Source organism: Engraulis encrasicolus, chromosome 23 (genome assembly GCF_034702125.1).
Source record: "Engraulis encrasicolus isolate BLACKSEA-1 chromosome 23, IST_EnEncr_1.0, whole genome shotgun sequence".
NCBI classification, from domain to species: Eukaryota; Metazoa; Chordata; class Actinopteri; order Clupeiformes; family Engraulidae; genus Engraulis; species Engraulis encrasicolus.
Genome location: NC_085879.1, coordinates 40,355,136 through 40,377,635, shown reverse-complemented (window position 1 = coordinate 40,377,635; position 22,500 = coordinate 40,355,136). Strand labels below are relative to the sequence as shown.

The window sequence follows — 22,500 nt, the reverse complement described above, 5'->3', positions numbered from 1 at the left end:
TAAAGTCTGAACTCGGATTCTAGTGTTTATATCCTATGGTTCCCACACCATCCCTCTCCACTCCAAGAATGCTTTCTTCCCTTTTTTCCCGGAAGAAGATGCTTATTGGGACACCAGTCAACCACATTCCATATTACCAACTATAGTCATATTCCAACCATATTGAATGCAACATTAAAAATAACATGTTTATAGACCCATCCAATTTATTTGACATCTGTTTTTAGCAGTCAAGTTTGGTGGTCTTGAGAGACCTTGTCTTGACCCTCTTTTGCCCTAGAACTCATCTCCGGTCACTGGGGGACAACTCTATGTGCCCTGGCCAGGCATAAGTGCACCTGCCACGCACTGTTCAATAGCCAATCAACTGTCCAGGCTGCTGGGGCTCATGGCACAGTGCAGTGTTCCCACACCATTCCTCTCTGCATTCTCCAAAAATGTTTTCTTCCCTATTTTTGTTCAGAAGGTACAGTTTGGGGCAGCAGTTTAGCACTTCAGAAAGCTGAAAAAGGTGCACATCTGGACAGCAATTAACCACTTCAGAAAGTGCAGAGATTTTGCCTGTAGTGTAGTCACTAAACGTGACAACCATATTTCATATTACCAACCATAATCCTATTACAACCATATTCAATGCAATATGGGAAAACTACCAATTTTACCCATTTTAGCCCAAGCCCGTTTTGGGAAAGGGTGCCCTCTGCCTATTAAATCCTAAATATCTCAACCTCTGAAGCACATCCAAACATGTAATAAGTTGCATTTAAAAGCTAGGACCCTCATTTTGCATTAGAATGTGTTCATTCAGCTCTAACACACCCACATTTTTAACAGAAAACCCTCAAATCTCAAGAACCTGAATGCAGCGTTTATGTGTTTCCAGGCTACAAGGGGTTAAAGTAGCAAATTTTTCCTATGTGAAGACATTAATGGCCCATCCGGTGTATTGACTGTTTCATCTGCTTTTAACAAGTCAAGTTGGTGGTCTGTGGATGACCTTGACTTGACCTCGTGCCCTAGAACTCCACTATCTTAACTACATTAGTCAACTCGTGATAACGTGACCTTTCAAACTCACACGCAGTTAAACATTTGTATCCTGCCCCACCCCAATCCACCCTCTCTTTCTTTCTCTCTCTCCTTCTTTCTACCACTCTGTCTCTCTGTACTCTCGCTCGCTCGCTCTCTCTCTCTCTCTCTCTCTCTCCCTCTCTCTCTCTCTCTCTCTCTCTCTCTCTTCTCCCTCTCTATTTTTCTCTTCGACGCCCTCCTTCCCTCCCTTCTGTCTCTTCTCCTCTTCTCTTCTCTTCTTCTCTTCTCTTCTCTTCTCTTCTCTTCTCTTCTCTTCTCTTCTCTTCTCTTCTCTTCTCTTCTCTTCTCTTCCCTTCTTCTCCTCTCTGCAGGTGCTGTTGCCCTTCAGATCTCCTGCTTCTCCGAGGCGGAGAGGATTTTCATGCTGGCCAAAGATACCTCCATCGAGGGCAAGCAGCTCACCTCGCTAGTCATCCCGCAGATCATAGTGAGAGCCCATCAAACATTATGCTTCTACGTACTGCTCATCAATGCCCGTGTTGCTCTCCGTCCTTTTTGGTAGCAGGATAAAACAGTCTCTAACACTTTACTTGACGCCAGCATCATATGTATGACATAATGGTGTCATAACATTGTCATAATGCAGTCATGAATGTGTCATAAACATTATGTCAATGTCATAAACATTGTATGACTTTGTCTTATGGTGAAATTCGATTATGACAAAGACAGGCCGAACAATGTCAACTTTTCATGGCCATAAAATGTTTATGACAGTGGCATTATGTTTTTGACTCCTTCATAACACTATTATGACCATGTTGACACTGTTATGTCATACGTATGTCGCCGGCGTCAAGTAAAGTGTTACCAAACAGTCTGCTATTTGGACAATGTAACGGAATTAAGAAATGCCCTACTACAACACTCCACTTTTGTAACGGTGTCACTGGACTGTGGTGAAGAGATAGCAACTGTAGAGAATACTGTCTGTGCCATTGTTGCTCTGGCCTGTCTAGTAGTTGCTTTGCATAAAAGTGTATGCTGTATAGGTAACGTAATGTAATGCAATGCCTGACAACACACCACTTTTGTAACTCACTGTTACACTAGATTGTGGGGTAGAGAGATAATAGTAGCTGTGTTGTAGGCAATTCTTTCGGTCATAGACTCACGTGCCACTTATCAAGCACATGTGTTTTCCAGCAGCAGTGACGTTGTGTCTTCCTTGACTTTAGTGGCAGTTGTGTTGTGTGTGTGTGTATAAATAGCTTTCTACCGCCCACTGGTGGTGGTTTCATGTCACTGCTGCTTTGTAAACACTGTTGACAGCACAGTTGTTCTCACAGCGGTCAACAGAACTAATCCCCTGTACAGCCCTGTGGTTAATGGAGTGATCAGGGCTCTTAGGGAGGACAGGATGATTCAGGAGTACACACAAGATGTGAAGGATACAAATTGAAGGGCTTTGTTCTTCTTGTCAACTCCTTCTTCTTCTCACCACCAGACGAGTAAACTTCCGAAAGGAGGCTGCCCACTCTTGGTCTATGTGAACCCCAAAAGCGGAGGCCTGAAGGGTCGAGAGATACTCTACAACTTCCGGAAGATTCTCAATCCGCATCAAGTCTTTGAGCTGACAAGTGCTGGGCCACTGGCAGGGTAATGTGATCTGATCTTGTCACCAAAATCACCCGTGACCTCTGAGACCAAATCGATTAATTACAGCACATGTTTACTTACTTATGTTTTAAGTGATATTTAGACATGCTTGATAAAATAAAAAAATGCCATTAGTGCTCTGTGTCAGCTAATGGGTAGCTGTTTCATCTGGTAACACGGGTGTCACCTTTATGTGTGATATGCTTTTTGATTAGATACGCACCTATGATGCTTACAATAAACAGCTCTGTCAAGGCAAATTGACGGTATACTCTGGGTATTAGTTATTCATCCAAATTAAGAATATTGATTGTTTTTTTTTAATCCTTTTGTCACACACCTTCATCCAGGTCATAGGGCCGATATGCTTTGGTGAATTTGAATGCATGAGTCCTGAAATGTGTAACGACGAAATTATGAGACATTTGAAATCAACTGATTGCCTGCACAAGCTATCTTTTTCCTTCGGTTTTGTTCAATTTATCCTGTTGTCTTCTGATAATAATCTACAGTTTACACACGTTCCGGGAGGTGCCCCGTTTCCAGATCCTGGTGTGTGGTGGTGATGGAACAGTGGGCTGGGTGCTTGGGGTCCTGGAGGCCATACGCCACAAGCTGGTCTGCCCCGAACCCGCCATCGGCATCATCCCCCTGGGCACAGGTGGGTACCTTTCGTGGCCAGCGATGGGCAACCTGGATTCATTAGTTGATACAATCCAATGCCACATACTGTGTTCCAAATGACCTGCTGGGTACTGCTCCAAGAACTTGGTGAAGTGATAACCCTGGGTAAATTGACCTACAGGAAGTGGTAAACCGGCTAATAGCCAGTCCACAGGTGTCATTTAGCTAAGACAATGAGGACTCCAGGCTCTTCTATTAGATGATTTACCACTGCCTCAAGGTTAATTTAACCTGGTTTACTACTGAGCCAGGTTCTTGGAATGATTTTTACCTCCAACTCAACCATGTGATCATTCATCCAGGCAATCATCTGGTTGAACTGGACAGATAAACCAGTAAAGACCAGGTCATTTGGAATACGTGGCACTGGATTGTAGCTAACGTGACTAACTAACTAATGAGGATTGTAACTAATGTGAGAGAGAGCTGATGAGTACGATTTTCTGTCAGTGGATGGCAAAACTTCATACATATTTTGCAATGGTAATTTCCACTCCGGTTGTGTAATGTTTAAACAGGAATTTCGATATTGTTTATCAGGCTGCCTTCATCGCCTACCGTACATATACAGTATCTATGACAGTGTTTCTGAAGAAACAGCAGAGTTCAGAGACTTGCTGTGGTTATGGTGGGGGGCCTCTCCTCTTCCTGGCACGCTCATACTGTATCAAGAAGCATCCCCTGCCGTGTTGTTTTGGTTGTTTTGGTAGCATTAGACTTTACAGCTCGCTGATCATTTCTATGTAATGATTCATGGTAATAATACGGCCACATATTACCAGTAAATTCCATGCTGTTTCCAAACAGTTACTCACTTTCATGAATTTGACACTGTATGTACACACACACACACACACCCACATCCACACACACACACACACACACACACACACACACACACACACACACACACACACACACACACACACACACACACACACACACACGATATGTAAAGTAAATTGCTACACTTGTATAGGAAATAACTAGACACTTGTTGCTCTGCTGGGGTGCATGCTACAGCAGTGAGGACCTCCACAGTATCCTGCTCTAATTGGAAAGTCACTTGTCATAAGCAATGCTGTTTTGATGTACAGTAGTTCAGTGTTTTCTGCAAAGACTGAATAGGCCCGTCGACGGGTACATCTGCTGTAAGAGAAGCCCACTACTAGCTCTAATAGAGGTCACTCACTGCCTTAGAGATGCACCTGTTAGAGACATCCCATCTTAATGCCTTTAAACACGTACTGCTATACAGCACAATGCAGGGTTTGGCACTGGCACCTGCCAACCGTCCAAATGCTGGTAAAACTTGACTGTGGCTAGTAACAATTTCAGTGTCACTAGACATTTGGCTCATCTATTTTGCCCCTTGTGTATCAATTGTTTGTATTTAAGTTAAAGAAAAAGCTCAGTTACTCTCAAAGTAACGTCCCTGTGCACAACCACTTGTCCAGGTGCTGGTGATGTGCAGTAAGAGTAATCCAAGTAAATGAAGGATGAATCACCGCACACTGGTATCTTTGCTAGTAGTTTATTTGGTGAACAACGCGTTTCGCTATTGCTTCATCAGGTTCACTCTGACATTACGCATGTCACCCAAAGGTGATAAGGGTGATTACCTGGTCACATGACCTCACCCACATTCAACCACTCCACCCATTTAAGTGCTAGACAACACCCAATCCAGGGTTAGGTATGTATATTATCACATCCTACCATTTAAATTACTATACAATTCTCATGCATTTTGCCAGATAAATATGCTCACATCACTGATATGTGTATCTATATTCATATCCACATAGAGTTCATACAATACATATCACTCCTCAGATGCAGGTTCAGGCCATTAGTAAATAAAAACACATGATATCAAAGTGCAAAAGTGCTAATCCCAATGTGCAAAAAGTCACAGTATAATTAAAATCCTTTCTCAAAAAATATGAATGTCCATATTGTAGTAGGTCTCTCATCCAGTCCGACATCTTCATTTTTACATTACATATCCCACTCCTGAAGCAGGTTCATTAGTCAACAATAGTCCAAGTGACAATCTAAATGTGGCATAGGCCCATCCATTTTAAAAAAAAGGACATTTACAGTGTGCAATTCAGCAGTGCATGCATGTTACAAGAATACACTGAGGTCCTGTAATTCATTCAAACCATGGGGTTCTACTGTGTTTAGTTCGTGTATCCAGTAGGCCTCTCTCTGCAAAAGTTGCTTAATTATATTGCCCCCTCTTGGTTTTTGTTGTATGCGTTCTTTGCCTATGAATTTCAGGGAAGCGGCTGATCCATGATTTTTTTCTTTATAGTGCCTAGCTATAGCATAATCCATGTTTCCGTTTCGTATTGCCCCTTTGTGTTCAGCGATTCTTAGTTTTAAATTGCTCTTTGTTTGGCCAATGTACATCAATCCACATGGGCATTTTAACATGTATACCACATGTGTCGAGAGGCAATTGATGAATTCTTTTATGGGATATTTCTTCCCAGAGTGGGGATGACCGAATGTTTTTGTGTCAAATGTATGTGAGCAATGAGCACATTTCCCACATCTGTAGTTTCCATGTATCCCTTTGGCCAGCCAAGTCTTTTTGGGGGTCTCCATGTAGCTCAGTTACTCTGTTTCTATTTGTTTGATTTATTTCCATGTACAGTAGAAAGCTATGCACTCATCTTCTCGCTTTAGCAACTTATGTTCTGAAGTTAGATGTACAGTATCATAATAAAGAAAAAAAATCCAATTTGTGGCTATAATAGAATAGCTGAATGACTGGTGACTGTGGTACAATGCTATACATTGTGCCCTTGTGAATAGGTAATGACCTGGCGCGGGTGCTGCGCTGGGGCGCGGGCTACAGCGGGGAGGACCCCCACAGCATCCTGATGTCCCTGGAGGAGGCGGAGGAGGTGGAGATGGACCGCTGGACCATCCTGCTGGACGCTCAGGACATGACCGAGGACGGCAAGGAGAACGGCTTCCTCGAACCACCCAAGGTGAACCACAACCCTGATGAAGACCTAGTGTGGGTTGAAACCGGTTGGCGGTTTTACCAGTGTTACCATGCCCCAGATGAAATAAAGGGTTTTTAATTATAACTTCCTTGTCTACCTGTGGAGTTGCCTGAAGCTGGCCCTAGTGCCACCACGTTCTAAATGAACCACAACCCAATTGACTATGCTCATGTGCTTTCCTAGCCTGATTATCATCGACTTTCAAATCTCTTCGAGACTTGTTCTGACCAAGAGCATAACAATTAACATTTCCCAAACGGTATGGTTGACCCACCTCCCTTAGTTTGCTAATGGTTGTTTGCCCCCTGACAAAGTGAGAGGAGTTCCCATTTTTTCAGGACATCAGAATCGTGTTTGTATTGTTCTTGGCCTGACTAGGGGCAACGTTGAAGGTGAGGCGTCACTAGAGGAGGGCGCAGCCTGGCTAGTGCTTTCCTATATTTTGTTGAAGATGGCAAGGAGAATGGCTGGTAGGAGGAATCTTTCTATTGACCATGACCCTCATGTAAGGGGCCCTTTTTTATTCCACCAAAGATTTTTTGAAAGGAGAATGACTTCCTTGAGCCCCCAAGGTAAACGACAACCCAATTGACTGTATTTATGCGCATTTACATTTTCTTGAGGGTGGCAAGGAGGATGGTGGGTATTAGTCTTTCTATTGGTCATGACCCCCATGCAAGGGAAAGATGGAACCCTTTTTATATTCCACCAAAGATTTTTTTGAAAGGAGAATGACTGACTTCCACGAACCACCCAAGGTAAACGACAAAACCCAATCGACTGTATTCATGCAAATTCCTACGTTTTGTTGACGATGGCAAGGAGAGGTAGGAATCTTTCTGGTAGTAATCTTTCTATTGACCATGATGCTCATGTGAGGGGAAGATTTCTTGAGCCGTCCATGGTAAAGAACACCACTAGCTACCCATTCCACTCCCTTAAAAAATAGTGAATTGATTGCATTCATGCACATTCCCATACACAGTTAAAGGGAGAATGACCAAGGAAAGGGCACCATGAATCCTTCCATTGCGAATTGCAATCTTCATGTACTGTACGTTCCCAAGGTGAATCCACCATATTCTGTTGTAGTCTATACGGCCATATTCTTGCTCACACCTTTTAGTCAAAGTTCACTTGGCGTGAGTGTAAGTCACTTGGTCTCTGTCTTTAACACCAAGCTGCCCAGTGATTTTTGGAAAATGGATGTTATCTTCAGTGTTGCATTGTGTTATTTTAGAATGACACATCATAAGATGATCCTAGAGTTTTGGCGTTGTCAAATCATTTTACAGCACTCGTCATTGCACATCCTTTTATTCATGTACAACCTGCAAGTTATTATTTAACGCTAAACTAAATTCTAATGACTGATTACTGTCTGAGCATTGGAGCTGCACATCACTTTCAGTCAATATTTGGCCTGGGCATTTAGCTAAAAGGTCAGCAATATGTCTTCCAGATTGTCCATATGAATAACTACTTTGGCCTGGGCATCGACGCGGAGCTCAGCCTGGACTTCCACCACGCCAGAGAAGAGGAGCCGGGCAAGTTCAACAGCAGGTGAGCACCCAAGTCTAAGTAGACCGCACGACCTGCAGAGGGCGCTAAATATCACATCCATCAATTGGTATCTGAGGGAAATGATGGTGCCTTTTGACAACTCAACACACTCTCACACACAGGGCTCTAACTTAACACAAGCCAACTGGCCAGATGCTGGTGAAATTAGAAAAGACCAACTTACTAGCCACTTTGACCCACTAGTGAGTATGTGTTTGAGCTAGTAAGATTAACATCTACAAGCCATTTTGGCTGGTGATGATGAAAGTTTATTTAGAGCCCTGCTCACACACATTAACCCATTGACGCTTAAGGCACCTGCAAAAAAGGGTGCTGAATGCCTGAGCCCTTTTTAAGAAAAGTTGCCCTCAGCCTATAAAAACCTAAATATCTCAGCCTCTGAAGCACATAAAAACATGCAGTAAGTTGCATTTAAACATTAAGACCCTCATCTTTCAGTAAAATGTGTTCATTCATCATTCAAGATTTTTAATAAAGTTGTCTCAAATCTTATGAGCCTGAATGTTGCGTAATGCAGCTCCAGGCGCCAGGGCCAATGTTGCACAATGCAACATCCAGCATCAATGGGTTAATTCAATATTTCATGTTGATACACAGAAGGGTCATCACTACTACTATACAGCTGTTAATTGAATCGTATATACCTGCGTATTAGCATCTCAGTCTCATTACACCATGCAACCTGCAGAGGGCACTAAATATCAGACCCATCAATTAACTTAGACAGATGGGAATGTCTGGGGTTTTTGAAGACATCTCTCACACCCACTAACTGAAACTGTTACTGTGAGACACAGAATGTGCTATTGCACTATTATAATACACTGCACTACACTTCTTCTACACCTCTACTACACTTAAATTCAATTGTTAATTGAACGATGTGTAAAAAAATCTCATGAAAACAATTTATTGACCGATATGTTATGGCCTTACCCCTATCATTTGTCGCAACTGTTGCACATGAATGACATTGTGTTTCCAAAAAAAAAGAAGTCACTGGTCTGTCCGATTCTGTTATGTGCCGTGGCCTCCTACACAGGTTCCACAACAAGGGTGTGTATACAATCATAAAACAAGGCAAAAAACATATGAGTCTGAGTGGTTTTGTCACTATTTTGTCCCTCGCCACCCGTGCAGGTTCCACAACAAGGGCGTGTACGTGAAGGTGGGTCTGCAGAAGCTGAGTCACACGCGTAACCTGCACAAGGACCTCAAGCTGCAGGTGGACAAGCAGGACATCGAGCTGCCCAACATCGAGGGCCTCATCCTGCTCAACATCCCCAGGTGCATTATTACAGTGTTTCTCAACCTTTTTTTAGGCGAGGCACCCTTTCAATTCATGAAAAAATTCAAGGCACCCCAAACCAACAAGCCGTAACATGCCATCGCATCCGATACCACACAAGCTGAGAAAAGTAACACGTTTGGAGACGTCACACGACCCACTTTCAAAGTTGCAGCTGACTGGGGCGACCTATATTTACTTCATTGAGCCTAAATGGTAGATGAAAGATTCCACTGACTAGCATTAACTTATGTAATATAATACATATTTGTCTAAATTGACAATTTATTTATCAACTACATTTCCGCGGCACCCCTGAGGGGTCTGTCTGTCTGTCTGTCTGTCTGTCTGTCTGTCTGTCTGTCTGTCTGTCTGTCTGTCTGTCTGTCTGTCTGTCGGTCGGTCGAGTTATGGCAGGAGACAAGCAGGGCTTTTACCCCAGGCCTTAACAGTTTTGCCCTGGGACCCTGTGTGCAATTGCTCTGCCGCTGTCTGTGTGTGTCTGTGCATGTACGGTATGCAGGTATGTGTGTGTACGACACAAATGGACCTGTGGCAGTGTATGCCCTTGTGCCTTTATTTGTGTGGGTGTGTTTGCATACGCGCGTGTGTTTTCACAATACACAGACAGACCATAATGGCTTGGAAGTGTTACATTGTGACTTGTTATGGTAAATACATGGCACTAAGTTGTGTGTGTGCGCGTGCCTGTGTGTGTCTGTGTGTGTGCGCGTGCCTGTGTGTGTCTGTGTATTCGCGTGGGTTGTGTCCTCAGTTGGGGTTCGGGGGCTGACCTGTGGGGTTCGGACAGTGACTCTCGCTATGGGAAGCCGCGCATAGACGACGGCATGCTGGAGATCGTGGGAGTCACCGGGGTGGTGCACATGGTGAGACTCCCTCTCCTTCCTATCTCATGCTTACATCCATCCCTCTCCCTGCTTTTCTCTTTCTGACTCCCTCTCTTGCTGTCGCACCTCTTCTCACTTCCTGTCTCTCTTTCATCTCTCTCTCTCTCTCTCTCTCTCTCTCTCTCTCTCTCTCTCTCTCTCTCTCTCTCTCTCTCTCTCTCTCTCTCTCTCTCTCTCTCTCTCTCTCTCTCTCTCTCTCTGTCTAGCACTCCTTTTCTTTCTCATGCTCTCTTCCTCCCATATTCATTCTCGTTTTCTTTCTCTTTCTCTCATTCCATGTCTTTGTTCTCTCACTATTTCTGTCCCCTTAAGCCACACACTCTCTCTACTGTTTTGCCACACATCTCCTGTTCTACTGTACCTGTGTGTAGCTGTATGATGTAAGTGTGTGTAACAGGTGAGTGAGTGGCCACAGGCAGTACCTGTCTTCACCTGGTCGCTGGAGGCTAATGGCTAATGGCTAATCCCTCCTAATGAGGTCAGAGCTAGGGCCGCCATTACGGCTCACAGACACAGACACACAGATACATTAGCCGAAGCATAATAGCACACTAAGCCCATCATGAGGTCAGAGCTAGGGTCGTCATTACGGCTCATATACAGTACTATAGGAGTAGAGATGATGGCCACTGTGCATACTAATGATGGGCTTAGTGTGGTATTATGCTTCGGCTAATGTATGCATACCTGTGTGTGTATGCGTGCGTGTATCTGTGTGCGTGCGTGCATGCATGCGTATGTATGTGTGCGTGTGCGTGTTTCAGGGTCAAGTGCAGGGTGGCCTTCGTTCGGGGATCCGCATCGCTCAGGGCACCTACATCCGCATCACTGTGACCAAGCCCATCCCGGTGCAGGTGGACGGGGAGCCCTGGATCCAGTCGCCAGGACAAATCATCATCTCCGCTGCTGGGCCTAAGGTCAGAACAGCTTGAATATGCTCTCGTTCGAATCCTCTCTTTCTTTCTTTCTTTCTTTCTTTCTTTCTTTCTTTCTTTCTTTCTTTCTTTCTTTCTCTGCGTCTGTCTGTTGCCAATTCAGTTCTTTCAATACCTGTATTTTCTCTCTCTCTCTCTCTCTCTCTCTCTCTCTCTCTCTCTCTCTCTCTCTCTCTCTCTCTCTCTCTCTCTCTCTCTCTCTCTCTCTCTCTCTCTCTCTCTCTCTCTCATTCTCGCTATCTCTCTTGCTCGCTATTTCTCTGAATCTTTTCTATATATACACCAACAGGGATGATAGTGAAAAAAAAATCCTGAGCCTGAACTTTTTTCCCTGCCTATTTTGACACATTATTCAAACATTTAATAGCCTTTGTATGACCATTATTCAAGCCTGATAGTCGTAGATAGTAGATAGTAGAAGAAAACCCTGAACCTGTAACACTTTCTGAGATAAGAATAACCTAATGGCTAATTATTATCATTTTTTTTTATTTTTGCAAACTCTGTCAAGCCTGAAATCAGGCATGGAGCCTGAATACTATCAGCCCTGCACCAAGTTGTGTGTTCCATCCCTTGTTGAAAATGTATTTTCCATTGCTATATTCACATGCTACTGTTTGTTACTTCAGCATTACTGAAGCGCATTCAGGCCGACCGTTCCCGCACCTATTCGCGAACCGGCCGTCGTGCTCATGCCACAGATTTTAACGTTCAGGAACCGGAAAGTTGGTTCGCAATGCGAACCGCAAAATACTAGGTTTTTCTCCGCGAACCGTGACGACAGCGTGGCCGTCAGCAGGTTAATCCGGGTAACACAGTCACGTGTGGAAAAAGTTCAGAGCCCGGTATGAACACGGGCGGTTCGCAGATAAGCACTTTAGTGCCGAACGTAACGGGTGCGAGCACCGGCTCCGGCTCCGTTCTGGTCGGCCTGAAAGCCCTATAGGTGGATACATGGGATCTCTTGGGAGCTGCTGAGATTCTGCTGAGTGCCCTAATGATGTTTTTTATCATTGTGTGGATATGGTTTTAGATTACTCTTTTGAAACTCTCTCTCTCTCTCTCTCTCTCTCTCTCTCTCTCTCTCTCTGTCTCTCTCTCCAGGTGCGCATGTTGAGGAAGTGTAAGGGCAAGCAGAAGAAGCAGCCGTCCGGCGCCCCGAAGGAGGTCCGAGCGGAGAGGGAGAGAGAGAGGGAGCGGGAGAGAGAGAGGGAGAAGGAGAGCCTTGCGGTCAGCGAAGCAGCCCAGTGACCCTCTCCTCCCCTCCTCCCACCTGGACCTGGTGCCACCCGCCACCCGCCGCCACCCCCAGCCTTGGCCGCCACAGCCACCACTACTCTCTACTGCCAGTGCACCCGCCAACCCCCAGCAACACCCATCCATCAGCCTCCCTCCCTCCACCCAGATCATCCTATCAGCAGCAACAGGACCACTGCTATTGAGGGGCATGTGCAAAGGCGTGCAGAATGCACTGGATGTGAGGGGTGCAGAGTAGCCTAGTAAACCAGTGCCACCCCGCTGGATGCCATTTTTTTGTCTAAGAGTGGGTCTGGCCTCAGACGGTCGAACATTTTGAACACATTTGCCCTGAATCTGGCAAACCAATCCCAACGCAGAGATTTGTTTTGCATCAAAGCGGGCGGGGTTTTGAGGGAGTGACGACGAAGCTCGCAACGCTGGGAAAGCACATCAACGAGAAAGATGGCGCTGAGTGGTCAGAGCGGTATAGAGCCTATAGGCACAGGCACGGTTTGAAAGACAACGGGTTGTTCTCATCAACAATCTTCGGATGTACTATTCATCGGGGCCAGACTAAATTGCACATCCAATCTCACATTTAGGCTGGTTTATCAGGGTAAGTGCAGCGTGCACTATATGTAGGCCCTTCAGAGTTTGGGCCTGGGCATTCCAAGGCCCTTATTTAATGACACCAGACAGGACCAAGGAGGAAGATGAATACTCTCCCATGACGAAACCTACCAACCGATTGATGATTGGCGGGGTGTTTATTTTACGTTTCTGTTGATATGACGTAGGCTACACAAAAAAAGTGCCACTTTTCATGCAATATCAGTGTTTTATCATGTATGGTATTGCTATTTTGTTTTTGTGTTGTTTTTTTCCGTTGTGTTTTTTGCATTCCCTTGAAATTCCAGCACAGTTCGTGTAAAACATGTCTCTTCAGAAATTATGTCGTCTCAGAGGCGGTGTGCGTTTTTTGATAATGAAATTTTAGAGAAAAGCAGTACTACCTTACATGTCAGCTATGGGCCCAAAACAAGCAGTGTCTCTTTAAGTATATCTAAGAAAACAGTAGTTCACTCTGTAATCAGTTGTGCTACACGTTCTTAAAAAATCATTTTACTTCATGAATGAAGGATATCACATATTGTTTCATTATCATTTGGCAATGCCAGTTTCAGGCGGTTTGATTGGCCTGTCAGTCATCACCCGTGATAAGACCTGTCTTTGTGATATACACCCTGTGTGTGATATATGTGATGCTTTGTTGGCATATTTTCAATGCTAAGCACAGTGTTGCTTCCCATCGATCAAAGACCCCCTTTAAATCCTTCCCCAAACAAGCAATCAGACAAATGACAAGCCTCGAGTTGCTTACTCTCGAGTCAAGGCGTTTTGCCCTCCGTGACTCATTGCTTTCTTAACAGTGCCACAAACCACACAGTGTCTGTGTGTTTAAGTGGCGTGCCATGTAAATACCACCTATCACACACACAGGGCCGGATTAATGCACAGGCTAGATATGGCTGCAGCCTAGGGGCCCCCACCTGCCAGGGGCCCCCTGATTGGCCAAAAGTGAAAAAAAACAAGACTGTGACAAGACACAATCTTCATCTGTGATGTTGAGTAGAGTTGGTAGACCTGTTATCCTTAATTCCTAGCAAGCAATTATGACACTGTCTATGTAAATGTATAAGGAAATTTGCCCTCTGGGGGGGCCCAAAGCAACTTAGGGGCCCCAGGCCACCTTAATCCGGCCCTGCACACACAAATATACACACAAGCACACACCTCCCCATCCTGATGACGGTGGCTGTTTTTGGAAAGCCGGTCATCATCACCACCATCCAACCTCACACCCCGCCGCCCCCCCCCTTTGCTGCTGCTTGCTGCCCCACCACATGTCTCCTTTTCCTGGGTGTTTTTTAGGATATCCCCCGCTACTACTGTAATTATCGCTGTTGTGTGTTGTGACTCTGTCAGCTTTGAGAGATCCACCACACATGAACACACACACACACACACACACACACACACACACACACACACACACACTCTCTCTCTCTCCCCTGTATCCCTCCCTACAGCTGCAATGCAACATGAGAAGGAAGGAGAGGTACACACACACACACACACACACACACACACACACACACACACACACACACACACACACACACACACACACACACACACACACACACACACACACACACACACACACACCAGAAAGCCACTCCAACTCCAGCTCACTCTTTGAATTCCAGCATGGTGTAGATCTAGCACTAAAAGGACCCCTGACATTCCAGCCTGCTTGGTGTAGCAACCAGACCAGTGTTCCCTGCACATATACCCTGCACTGTCCAATGCTGAGCTGTTTCTTGTGTGTACGTTCATTTGGGCTTGTTTTTTTGTAGTTATTTTGATCTAAACAGGCGAGATCGTTGCCATTCCAACTCTCTCTCTCTCTCTCTCTCTCTCTCTCTCTCTCTCTCTCTCTCTCTCTCTCTGGTGAGCTGCGGCTGCTGCGGCCCCGTGACAGGTGTGTGTGTCCTCCATTACTAATGCGGTCAGAGCGATGATCACGCATGGTGACTGACTGGTGTGTCTGCTGCGCTCAGTTCTGCTGCACACTAGACTGGACTGGCCATCAGGGCCGCTGTCAGCTTTTTCTGGGCCCAGGACAACGTCATATGAAAGGGCCCCCTATCCCATACATACCCCCCCCCCCCCCCCCTTCTGGCCACAGTAGAGCATACAGGGCAAATGCCCGCTGGTGATTTTGGGCTGGCTCTCCCACAGCCACAGTGGCCAACATGGCTGTACACATGTACAATAATAGCTATATGGAGATGTGACGATGGTCATCTTGCACCTGCTCGTCCTCCTCGGGGAGCGAACGTGAGACCTCGTAAACTACATCGGTTCGGCAATGGGAGGCACAGTACGATACCAAAGGACCAACGGCATCGACACTGTATATAAGGCTTTGGGAAGGAGGTTTACTAACGTTCCATGCCAACTCTGCTAGTTGGCCTCCGTTACAGAGAGGCAAATGTTATTTGATCACTTGTAGTCTTATATTTACCTAAATCTTGGGTAAGGGGTTGGTCTAAGCCTAAAATGCCCGTGTCATGTTTTTTGGTGCCATGCAGCACAGCCCCTGGATGCACAGGAACAACAACAAAACGTCTGGCCTTGGTGGCATTATTACGGTCTGCTGACACGTTGGATTTCACGAGAGCAACTAGTGTGACAAGTGTGCGGAAAAGTTGCATTGTAACTTTTCAACAGAGAAGCACATTAGAGTAATATATATAGGTCTATATATATATATATATATATATATATAATAGTGTATGTGCGCGTGTGTGTATTTTGTATATATTAGACAAGTGGTGTACCTGTTTTCTTAATGTACAGTAACTGCGTACCGTAATCGAGAGCTTTTACAGAGCATTATTGGTAGGCTGTCCTGATGTTCATCAGTGTGTCCGTAAGCACCACTGCTGTCCTTTTAAACCATTTCTCACATGACTGAAAGGAGACTTTGTTTCTGGGGGACTGTGATGGAGTGGCCATCACTAGGGTTGTTGGGTGTGTTGTGTTCTGACTGGTCACGCCCGTGAACTTGGCTCTTTGGTGTAGCGAGCGGTCAGCTCCCCAGTTTAGTACCCCAGAAGGTCTGGGTTTGAGTCCCGGCGAGGGCAACTCCACTCCCTTCTCCCTTCTCTACAGGGACCTTGAGTTGACGCATAGAGAAGGCTGAGTGGTTTATGCTCCTCCACTCAGCCACATACAGTACCTCCTGAAGGCAGGCATTTCCCTCTACCGTTTCACAGTGTAGAGCTGTGTGTTTTTTTTTTAATAAGAATAATGCTGTATGTATGTTGTCGAGTGTAAAACGACTGCATCAGTAAGGTGCGTGAAGTAAGTAAGGAGTGTGTAAATTGCTGGCCAAATGATGCCAGCCTCAGCTTGAAGGAGGCAGAGTGGATAGTTTTATATGACGTATAAACAGTACGTACATGTCATGTTGCACAAAGGCCCACTAACTCAGCCAGGCTTGGGGGCTCGCTGTACAGTCATACGCGTTAGTCAGTGGCTCCCTGTGGTCACTCCGGTGTCACAAAATAGCTGGTTTTCTCCAACAACTGGTCACCCCAGATGTCAGAACCGACACTGATTGGTCGTAAGTATGTAGGCCTACATGTCACTATCACTTAATATAATCATTTTGACCAATCAGTGTGTTTCTCGCGTCCCTGTGACCAGCGGTTGGAGAGAGTATCCAGACATGGTTTCACATCGGCATTGCCTCAGCCTCTAGATGTGTATGTTTACAACCTCCGCCTCATGCCAGGTTTTGGGGGCCTATATCTTAACCCCTGTCCTCGTGTTAGCTTTTTTGAATTTGCGAGTGGATTGGTTGACGTCTAGTTTGCTATGTATTCCCTTTATGTCATCTCATCCACAGTACCATGTTGTTTTTTTATTATTTTATGGTGGTAAGTGTTGCTGACATGGATGCTGTGCCCACCCACCCCATGCTTTCGCATTATTGTGCGTTGTGCCTGTCGCTCCGTATAATGAAATATTATGAAGTCATATTGGACTTAAAAGCCGTGACGTAGCAACCTCACTCCACCCCGACTTTTTAGGATCCAATATCCGCATAGTGCCTCATTGAAGTGCTTCTAGAACCTTCCCAAGTGGTTAAAATGTACTTAAGGCGCTTAACACTTTGGAATAATGGTCACTTAAAAGCTTTATTAACACTTATTAGTTAAATAATTATATATATACAAAACATTTACAAATGTTGGGAAATAAGTAAGAACCAACCTACAGCTGCACAGCGGAGTGGGAATGGGCTCATACTGGATACGTTTGATGTGTGTTTGACTGCTAGACACTTCTATATTCAGTGGTTTCATCTCTTTTTGCTCTTTAGAGGACAGACATTCAGGACTACACTGGCTGTGCTGTGTCTACTGTGTCAACAAAGTATTTCTTACTAATTTGCAACATTTGTAAATGTTTTGTTGATAATTAGTTCATTATTTACCAAGTGTTTGTAAAGCTGTTTATAGCCTGCTATTTGAAAGTGTTAGCCTTAAGATGAACATGATCGTTGGTAACCTATGTTGTACGTGTGCTGCTGGTGCAGTGAGTATCTTTATTGACAACTGTGGTGTTCTAGGTATTAGAACTAATGATGTGCCTGATTCGTTTTTTTTATTCTTATTTTAATTTTCTGTATTTTTGTTTTAGATGTGCGTTTTTTTGTTGTCGTCGTACAAGGTTCATTTGTTCCTCTGACACAATACTATGTAGGTTAAATAACCAAACCATTGTATGTAAAGAAATATATAGATGTATATTTTTTAAAAAGGAAAAAAGTCGTTTTTAATTTGAATTGTAAAGGATATTGCACTGATTGTACTGTTTCACAAATGAAGTGTAAAGTATTGTGACAATGGAAGTGGAAAAAAATAAATAAATGTCTACTTACGTTTATGTCCAACTGACTTTATGATTCAATGCGTATTAGTTGAAAACTACAGAAGTCCAAGATTTATACTTTGTATTAAATGTATATTGGTTGACTTTATTGATACAGTACAGTATGAGGGTTTGACTAAACAAAAGTAAAACAATTAGCTGTAGAAACTTTCTTAAAAGATTATTTAAAGGTGCAGCGAGTAAGATTGTGGTCAGAGTAGGTATAGCAACTATGCTGCTCATTACAACTGTGCTGCCTATTGCCAAAATTGATCTTTTAATGAATATTAATAAATAGTAAACCTTACAAGTAAACTATTTCCAAGTATGACCAAACTACGGTAGGTTTTGCTATGGACAAGATCCCCTTTTCATGTATGTAAAATGCAGTTTTCCCAGTCATAATTAATAGGCTCAGAATTTCATGGTGGTGGTAAGTCTTTGTTAAAAAGATAACATCTGTGAATGGACAGCATGAATTATGAAAATGAACAACTAAAAATATTACACAGTGCACCTTTAAAGTCTGGCATTAAATATGAAAAAATATCTGAATTTCAGTTTGATTCAGTAGTTTTACATTTTCAACATGGTGTGGTATAAAATATCACACAAAGTGATTAATTTGGTTACAAACTTAATAATATTTAAATAATGCATTAAAATATTGTGCCTATATATACATGGTACACAACTTGTGTTTATTTGTACAAACACTCATTCTGTTGATACAATCATTACCTGTTAGCTTTTGATTAAAAAAAAAAGATTTTCACAAACTACTGCAGCAGTGACGATTAAAACTGAATTAAAGTGCAATTGTGTGTAGTGATCATAATGGCACAGTACATAGTATAACACCTCAATACATATCTACATGAGTCAGGCCTTGGACACTGCAAGGGCAAGTGAATATCGAGGCCCATACTTGTAACATGGCAAAGATTGTAGCAGATATTTAAAATTTAAGAGATATCTTCCAAAACGCTATGGACCCATTTTCATTTTTTTTAAGATGCATTTTTATTGCACTTCTCAGTTATTGTCAGTAAAATCATTGTTTTCTTATTTGGAATTTGGTCAGGAAAAATCTGATGACACAACCCCATTCCAATTCCCCAATTCTACCTTAACATACTGTCAGAGTTGTGTTTTCTTTTATGTGGCTGTTTGTTTGCATGTCCAGGACAAATGTACTATTATTAAATACATCTTGAATCTTTAATTTAAAAAAGTGACTTGTGGAAGTTGTAATAAAATGGCGTTCATAGCGTTTTGGAAAAAGAGAGCTGTTCAAGTAGAGTTCCATTTCTGGAAAGCATAGTTGTTAGGAGTTTGCAACTTCGGTAGTTGCCAATGGGAAATTGCATTGCAACCAACAAAGTAGCTAGCATAGTTACCAACTACGCTTTCCAGAAATGCACCCCTGTTCAAGTAAGAGTTCCTTGGGGTCAGCCGAGGTTGATGTCCCCTGCGAACATGGTGATGAGCAGGATAGTGAGGAAGCCGGTGAGGATGCCGGCATTCTGGATCAGGAAGAAGATCACCTGGGCTTTGGTGCTCTTCTCAGCACTGGCAATGCTGTTCATCTCTGGGAACTGCAGAGACAAGACAAGAGAGAGAGAGAGAGGGAGGCAGAGAGAGAGAGAGAGAGGGAGGCAGAGAGAGAGAGAGAACGTGAGAATGTTTGTCATTAAAATGGCACCCTGACTGGTGTAGCCTGGCACCAACCCTGGCACCAATGGAGGGTTATTTAACCTTGATCAGTTCTTATCGTTATCAAAGAGGGCACAGAGCTATCTTATCCAGCACCCGTGATGATCATTCAGGAGCAGCGTCAGGAGAGAGGGGTGGGAGTTTAAGGCAACAGCTGAGGAAGTAATAAAGTTATCAGCACACTTTGCACATTGCTGCCGTTTGCAGTATCACTGATGAAGCAATTCACAAATCTATTGGGGGCAAATGGCCAGCGCTATAACTGTTGTTATATTATTATATTATGCTCTGTGCTGACTTCTGTAGGTCCTAAGAGAGAGATAGCCCTTCTAGGGACGGGCATTGGGAATTAGCCAAGGCTATAAATGTTATGATGCTATTCTGTTTGGCTTGCATAGCCTACATGATGTGTATCTGTCCCTATCAAATAAACCAAACTGATAGTGCACGCACATCACACAAGTACAGATGCTGGAGCAAAAATGTCCTGACAGTGTGTGATGTGACCCCAAGCTCTGTAGACACATACTGTATCATAGAAGTGCAAAGTCTGCTTTAAAAAAGCGTGTATATGTTTTAGAAGAGCCATTACAATTACAGACTTGCATTACTGCCTGGTTTTTAGAAAATATATTCTACCACTCCCCAGACTATAGATACCAAAAGCTGCTGTGTCTCTGTCCCCAAACATTTAAGTAAAAATAAAGAGTTTACTTGTCACTTGTCGCTACCTAGTGGATGGCTCTGGCACCAAAAACCTCATTGATTTAACCCCTTCTCTTAGCTCATTTAAACTGAAAATGATTCTCATTAGTTTATGCTGGTCCTGTAATTGCTGTGTACGCCACTGTAACTAGCAGTGTTGTCCAAAATAGCCCCCCAAAATAGCCATGTTTTAAAGTTTTACATGTACCGTGCAACCACCATGCACTTACTTAGTAGGCAGATTCACAGTGTTTGAGTCGAGCCAGGCGCTATGGGGTCTTTTTTTTTTTTAGCTTTTTAGGTTTATTGTGTTTGCGTTGTTTGTGGGGTCATAGAAAAACAACTTCACACATGAAACAGACCATGACATATTCAGTATATCATTGGGAAAACAAGGGTTTTTTTGTCACACTTTAAGTTTTGTTTTTTTTGTGCTCTCTCTCTCTCCTTGGAAGCAGGGTAACCACTGTGTCATTTTTGCCCAATTAGTGCGGTTTCTAACCACTTGTGTTTCCCACATCCCTTGTCAGCGTCTACAACGACAACGCAATGAGCCACTTTCCCACGCATAGTACATTTCGCCTAATCCTACAATAACATACTTGTGCTTTTTCTTTTCTGAGTAAAAGCACTTCTTAAGTTTTGAGCTGATCTCAATATGAGAAACTACCTTGTCAACTACCTTGTGCAGAGGTATCGGTGCACAAACAATGTGCCCAAAAGGCCAGACAAAAATCCTTTGAATATGAGATAACGGACAACTTCTGCATGTGTCCTCTTTTTTCCATTCTTCAATTCACATCACATAAGTGTACAGTTTCATTCAAGCTTCAAGTTGCAGATGTGGAAGAGATGCAGATGAGTGTGTTCCTAATTGAAGATGAAGAAAAAGCTAAAAAAAAGAAAAAAGAAAAACGTTTCCTTGTGGTGAATAGATCAAATAAAATGGGAGCAAGTGTACGGATGATGTGCCACATTATTTTATAATCCGTCTTCAGAATGCAAGCACTGCTTTCCAAAAAATCAAGATATCCCACACAACTGCTAAAGCAGGACATTTATGTTCTTGCCGGAGATGACACAGGAGCAAACAGGAACCGAGCTTGAGATAAGGAATCGCGATATGATATGGCCCCTGTCTTATCACAGAGACACTATTCCTTTATCTTTGTCTCCTATGTCTGTCTGAGTTGTTTTTGCACTTGAATGTAAAAACCTCAGATGCCCCTATAGACAGTCAGTTGAGAGTCCTCAATTGCACTTTATTTACAGTGCACATTGGATGGATTGATAATGCAACTCTACCTGGACTTTGGGCCCTGAACAGGGGTTGGCTCTCTCTCCAAATCCGTGAGTTTTCAGTGGTTTCAGTGAAATGTGCTGAAGGGGTCCGAAAATTATGGGATAATCCCATTGACTGTATTAGGAGACTGCTGGGAACTGGCCAGTATATGGGTCTGAAATGCCAGAGAAACCACCAGAGAAAAACAGGTGGAGAGTGGGCAACTAGGATCCTTTCAAAGTGAAGAAAGCCTAAGTCAATCTCAAGCTCAGTCTCATTATTAGAACACCATGTCACAACACATTTCGTCCCTTAGCCCGTTAAAGCACTTCGTTATAAGTTTGCTGTTTCCAGAATGGCAATGACCGAGTCATAGTACATTACTAAAGGTACTGTGTTATGTCATAGTAGAGTAGTATTATGGTAATTAATAGAGATGTCCGATAATATCGGCCCACAGATATTATCGACCCAAAAATCGTATAAAATGTAATATCGGTCAATATCGGTATCGGAGTTTTGACCTATCAAAACCGATATAATAATGCTTGAATTACTGTACACTTTTCTCCTTAATTATTTTTTCTATTTTGTTAATATTTGGAAAGCTTTGTTGCATTCGAGAATGCATCTAGTGGGGCATTACAATAAAATTAAGCATATTTTGTTCCACAACAGCAGATGTGTAATGTTACCTAAAATTTGTTTTGAGGAAAAATAACCCACATATATCGACATCGTTATCGGCCAATATCGGAATCGAAAATTGAGAGTTGGACAATATCGGCATATCGGATATCGGCAAAAAATCCAATATCGGACATCTCTAGTAATTAACCTTTCAATGGCTATTACAGGCTGCCACTGGTGGTGTGCATTCTGGGGCTACCCCATAATCAGTGTGCAGTAATTCAGTGATTTTTTGTTTGTTTTGTTT

General features: G+C 43.4%; 2 protein-coding genes across 2 annotated transcripts in view; one reads left to right on the top strand and one right to left on the bottom strand.

Annotated features, from left to right (window-relative positions):
* Nucleotides 1–16,124, top strand: part of LOC134440010 (diacylglycerol kinase theta) — an 84,766-nt gene extending 68,642 nt beyond the window's left edge. Inside the window, exons 15-24 of the mRNA XM_063189935.1 lie at nt 1,404–1,519; nt 2,540–2,691; nt 3,204–3,352; nt 6,202–6,380; nt 7,861–7,961; nt 9,123–9,269; nt 10,046–10,157; nt 10,943–11,095; nt 12,218–12,300; nt 16,004–16,124. Of these exons, the coding sequence (XP_063046005.1) occupies nt 1,404–1,519; nt 2,540–2,691; nt 3,204–3,352; nt 6,202–6,380; nt 7,861–7,961; nt 9,123–9,269; nt 10,046–10,157; nt 10,943–11,095; nt 12,218–12,300; nt 16,004–16,124 (1,313 nt within the window). The remainder of the gene's footprint in view (nt 1–1,403; nt 1,520–2,539; nt 2,692–3,203; nt 3,353–6,201; nt 6,381–7,860; nt 7,962–9,122; nt 9,270–10,045; nt 10,158–10,942; nt 11,096–12,217; nt 12,301–16,003) is intronic.
* Nucleotides 16,125–17,910: 1,786 nt separating this feature from the next.
* The window catches only part of LOC134439587 (metal cation symporter ZIP8-like), an 18,552-nt gene continuing 13,962 nt past the window's right edge, over nt 17,911–22,500 (bottom strand). The window contains exon 8 of the mRNA XM_063189491.1: nt 17,911–19,458. Coding sequence (XP_063045561.1) covers nt 19,312–19,458 — 147 coding nt within the window. The 3' untranslated portion in view covers nt 17,911–19,311. The remainder of the gene's footprint in view (nt 19,459–22,500) is intronic.